This window comes from Rhagoletis zephyria, unplaced genomic scaffold, assembly GCF_001687245.7.
Source record: "Rhagoletis zephyria isolate East Lansing unplaced genomic scaffold, Rhagoletis_zephyria_1.1 Rzeph_scaffold_23754, whole genome shotgun sequence".
NCBI classification, from domain to species: domain Eukaryota; kingdom Metazoa; phylum Arthropoda; class Insecta; order Diptera; family Tephritidae; genus Rhagoletis; species Rhagoletis zephyria.
The window spans coordinates 1,281-6,571 of record NW_016180812.1 but is presented as its reverse complement, the minus strand read 5'-3'; the positions used below and the strand labels follow the sequence as shown (position 1 = coordinate 6,571).

The following is a 5,291-nucleotide window of genomic DNA, read 5'->3' as shown; positions in this document are numbered from 1 at the left end:
ACGAATATTTTTATTCAACGTAGTTATATGCCAATCGTCGCGCCTACGTTATGCATGTTATGGGGGCCAGCCTTCAGCAAAATTTGGATGAAAATAGCTTTTTCAGTTTATGCTCGATATGGCAACGTACTTAAGTAATTTGCAAAGCCGATTGTCAAAGTCAGTGCAAAAAATCACTTTGGAATTTCGTGTCGTTCCTTCGTTATTTCTTCATATAAATTGTGGAAACTGGTAAATGTATGTTTTCAGTTCAATTTAACGCTTTAAAAGTAAGTAAATAATAACTATAACGCGAGCATTTTTCTATTCTTCCAGATTTGCTGTTCTCAGGCTTTAATCAGACCCACCCGCCTCAACACCGCCTATCCGAAGACTTGTATATTTCACCAAAGCTGACACATTCCGCACTACCTCGCACCCCTTCTAAATAAATTAGTGCTCTACTTAATTGGAAACAAAATTATACAAATTAGCTCGTCAATAAGAAAAATATCCAAAAGTGATTATGTCTCAACTAAATACACCGGAGAAAGATGCGGCTGGTAAACCGCCCGCCCATCGGCAACAGAACGCCCACAGCCCCAATTTAACGCTGCAGCTTCCCAGTCCAATTATAACTAAGCGCACACGCACTGCCTCAACGTAAGTTATTTTCTTTCCATTTTAACATGCGTGCACATTTGTCCAGTTTTCTACAATTATTCATAACTTTGAATATATGAGCAAACTATTAAATTATTGCGGGATTTCCATTATTATATGCCCCATGTTGTTGTTGTAGCAGCATACAAATTCCCCAAAGACTTTTTGGGGAGTGTTGCTGGAGTGACAGTCCTTGGCCAGATATAAATCTGGGTCGTTCCGGTTACGTAGACCCGACTGTCGTGGGAACGACTATATGCCCCATCTCTTGTATCTTTTAATTTGTTTATATGCCCCATCTCTTGTATCTTTTAATTTGTTTTAAAAATATTTTTATAATAATAGTTCATAAAAAAAAACTTATAGCTCTGCTCGTGCTTTGGAAAATCCAATTGAAACTGGTATTGTAAAATCATTCAGCCGCTCAAAAGGACATGGGTTCATTACACCTAAAGCTGGTGGTGAAGATCTTTTCTGTCACGTTTCTGAGTAAGCATAATTCTTATTTTTACTCTTATCGTTTATATTATTAACTGTTTTGTTACATTTCAGCGTCGATGGCGAATATGTGCCACAGGCCGGCGATGAAGTAAGATACCGTTTATGTGCGATTCCGCCCAAATTCGAAAAACATCAAGCAGTACATGTACAAATTATTAACTTAACACCAGAAGTGCATCATAAGTGGGAAGAGCCTGTTTACCCAGAATCTCCTGCTCAGTAGGATAATGCTACAACTTGATACTTTGCTGATTTCATGCCATAACATTTGCGGCACCCATAAAAAATATAAGTGTATAGTTTAATAATTTTTGAAAAGACCTAAACAAGCACATTACTTCAGAAGGGAGCATTTTGTATGTACAGATAAAATTTTAGAGTCATACCTCCAACTACAACTACATATTAAAATATTATTAACCAAAAAGAATATGCGCAAACAAAGTATAAACAACAAAAGCTAGCGAATTCCATAAAAAGAAGATCAAACTTGGAGAAACTTTTTTGCGTGGTATACAGTCTACAAGTAACAATATGAAGTGTTTATAATTGTTCCGAAAAAGTCTCGGTAAGCTACATAATGAGTCATTGAACTTTTTTATGCGCATCAGTTTAAAAGTAAAATGCAGTGCCAGAAGCAAACACGAAATTTCGTCCAATACACACCATAGAAAAATAAACAACAAAAAATATACAGAGGCACATAAACATAGAAAACAGTAAATAAATACACTCAACGTAAATAGCAACAAATTGGCAAACATCTTACATTGCTCGTGCTCCCAGCTGATACAAATTTATCTTTGATTACATTTTCGATTTTTTATCATATGCATACATATCGTCGTTTAAAGTACAAAACCGCGTATCGTCATTCTGCAAAACCGCGTAACTGACATTGGCTGCCCAAAAGTGGATTTGCTCACACAAGCTCTTGGCTCAATCCTTATCCATTCGTCCTGAAATATACTAGCCAGAAATGCGATTGCTTTATAAAAAAGAGAACCATTTTGAAATATGAGTGTTTTTACGCTCTAGAAAATAATTTCTACAACTTCACATACGCGGTTTTGTATTTTGTTGATACGCGGTTTTGCACTTTAAACCACGATATGTCTATCTATCTATCAGTAAGTAGGTTATCAAAATATAATCCTTAAATTTTTTCTAATCTGCATTGTATTGTGCTACACACATATGTGAAATTTTGTTCAATTGTTCTACTATGTCTTGGCGAATGCACTTAATTTAAAGTTTGTATTAAATAATCATGCATACATGCATAGATAGTATTTCTACATTATAACACGTCTTCTTATATGAAGATAATTCATTCACTTTGTTACTTATCAAGAAAAAAATGCAATATGTTAAAATTTGAAGGACTTTTTTTTTGGTTGTTTGTGTTTGTGTTTGTTGGTTGTTCCCCGGTCGATGTTGGTAATGTATTCTTAAATGGATTTCCACGACGGAAGTTGTCAAAACCATTAATTATTTTGGACAAATAAAGTGACTGGCTTCCGTCCAAGCAACGCAAAATATGTGGCGTGTTAGGCTTCTTATTTTGGAAGTTTGCGATATATTCTTCCTTGTTTATGGTTGTAAATGCTTATGGTAAGATTCGATAAGCACAAATAGGGAGTGACCATATCTGATACAGGGTGTGTTTAGGAATATATCAAGCTAAAACACTAGTCTCTTTCATTTCTAAACTATACAGTCGAAACTTTGGTTCAAATTAGTTGGGGAACAAATAAAGTGACTCCCATTTGACGAACAAAGGATATGCCCCATCAGNTTCTAAACTATACAGTCGAAACTTTGGTTCAAATTAGTTGGAGAACAAATAAAGTGACTCCCATTTGACGAACAAAGGATATGCCCCATCAGTATTTAGTGGTCTACAAATGTGGCAACTGGTTATCTTTGATATACGAAAATATACAGGCAGATTCTGCAATTCACTTCCGAGTGAATTTCAATTAAATTCGTTTTGACTTCAGATTGGCAGGGGTTAAAATTCACTCAGCTTCAGCAATTCACTCGCAAATTTGATTGAAATTCCCTCGGAAGTGAATTGCGAAACCCGGCTGACTGGCCTAATTACAACACTGTAATTTCCTTTTCCAGAGTTGCACAAAGACCAATGCCACTGAACACACCCCTCCAGCATCATGCGGTAGCACTCACATGCAACTTGCAGAAATATCGTTTTAAAGCTACATACTATTACATTAGTATCTCGAACAAAATTTATTATAATTCTTTTAAAGTTGGATAATTGAAACAAATGCTTCGCAATTTTATTTTAATCATTTTAAGTTTTTACTAAATAACAAATGGGTGGCATCACCATTGACAGCCACTGTCAACTGGCAGCAATTGCGCAAAGAGGATAACTGGCAACACTGTTTTGCTCAGTCTCTGTGTGCGGTTTGTGTGGTGCGTGAAAAATTTTCCCGTTTTGTGTTGGTGGATAGCGGAAACTTGAAAAGTTGCTCTTTCTAATTGAAAATTATTGGGGAAAAGTGCTTTAAAAATATAAATTGTATTAATTTTCGACGCAGAAAATGCAAAATATTTGCGTAAGGTAAATTTTCGCTTTTGATTGTATGAAAATTCCGAGTGAGAAAAAAGTTGGTGCTTGCAGCAATGCAGTGTGAAAGCTATGAAAACGCAGTATAAAGTTAAAAAAAAAAAACGAAAAGATAAATAAAAGAATTGAAAAAAGTGTTTGTGTGGTCTCGCCCCTTTTTAGTGGTGCAAAATTTTACATAAATTCTATTTACGAAAAAGTAATTAAAAAGAGTTAAATTGGACTTTCGCCCCGGTTAAAACATAAATAAATGCAAATCTGTTTTCAATAGTTTAGCCCTGAAAACAAGAAACTCACCAAGAGAAAACAATTCCAATGTAGCCAGTCAGTTAACTGAACACAAAAAAAAGCCACCGCCTGCTCATTTGCGCTTTTGCAGACAACATCCACCGTTGCAGCGGCCATAACTTTGTTTCTGCTATACGTTTTTATGCGTGTGCGTTTGTCGATGTCCTTTGGCTCATTTCTTTGCATTACTCCCACTTTTAATGCTTTTCTGCCCTCTCGGTATACATATGTAGTACATTTGTACATACATTTTCCATGTTCGTACATACATGTTTATGTATATTTTGCGAATTATAACTCAGTTATGCATACTTTGCACTGCACTGCATAGCATATCATTTTTACGTAGAAATGCTGTACGTTGGGTAATGGCTCACTGCACTGCATAGCATGCCACAACAAAGTGAATGTAACGCTGTGCGTTGGGTAACCGCTTCACGTAAAGCTCATTTAAAAAATTCCATTTTGACAACTCTCATGCAATGCCAAGTAAGCATAACTGTGCCATTAGTCGCTGGAGAAGGTCTTTGCTGTTCATTTTTGTTTTTGTTGTTTCGAACCACACTATTCCCGCTTTATTGTTGGCTTGTCTGCTTCTACACACAAAGTTTCAGCAGGACTTGAGAATTGCTAATTTCTGACGCCGCAAAACGCACCGGCATTTAGATACCTACATATGTAATGCCATCTTTGGGCAGATATTCAAGTATTTCTTCTAAAGACTTTGTCTTCTAATATTTTGTTATTTTTATTAGGTAGATATTGGTAGCATTTAACTTCAAAATTCATTTAACACATCCCTTTTAGAGAAAGTTTAAAACAATGTTCGGCTCTTTGAATGGCGCAATTTCATAAAAGCAGATAAATAGATACTATACATTTCCTTATGTTTGAATAAAAGTACATTTTCTATTGACATCGAGTGAACGGGTATGGATTCCTGTGCTATTGGTAGCTTTTGATTGAAGGACATTTATTGATGTGGATCCTAGGTAAGTTAACTAAAACCTTGTTCCAGGTATTTCAAGACTTGCAGGTTTTACAGGAAAAGCTGTTTTCGTCGTTAATAAACCATTTGGAAGCTGGCGACGGGGAACAACTTGCTGTAAAAACCTGCTAATCCCGAAGTACCTGGAAGAGACTATATTTTATAGCATATATGTAAACTTGCTGCCAATAAACAACATTCCAAACGATATTGTTCGTAACATATGTAGATATGTTTGTTTATTTCAAATAATTTTAATTTAAAATAAAGGTTCAA

The 5,291-nt window shown here is 35.6% G+C and overlaps 1 protein-coding gene across 1 annotated transcript; it reads left to right on the top strand.

Annotated features, from left to right (window-relative positions):
• Window positions 1-120: 120 nt before the first annotated feature.
• On the top strand, window positions 121-1,846 carry LOC108381779 (cold shock domain-containing protein CG9705). Its single transcript, XM_017638178.1, has 4 exons — window positions 121-231; window positions 316-642; window positions 1,009-1,131; window positions 1,195-1,846. Exons 2-4 carry the CDS (start codon window positions 506-508, stop codon window positions 1,364-1,366), a joined length of 432 nt encoding a protein of 143 aa, XP_017493667.1. The 5' UTR covers window positions 121-231; window positions 316-505; the 3' UTR covers window positions 1,367-1,846.
• Window positions 1,847-5,291: the final 3,445 nt, after the last annotated feature.

Coding starts and splice junctions, on each gene's coding strand:
- LOC108381779 (XM_017638178.1), top strand. CDS start 506: ATGTCTCAACTAAATACACCGGAGAAAGATGCGGCTGGTAAACCGCCC. Junction 643..1,008: donor CGCACACGCACTGCCTCAAC/GTAAGTTATTTT, acceptor AAAAACTTATAG/CTCTGCTCGTGCTTTGGAAA. Junction 1,132..1,194: donor CTTTTCTGTCACGTTTCTGA/GTAAGCATAATT, acceptor GTTACATTTCAG/CGTCGATGGCGAATATGTGC.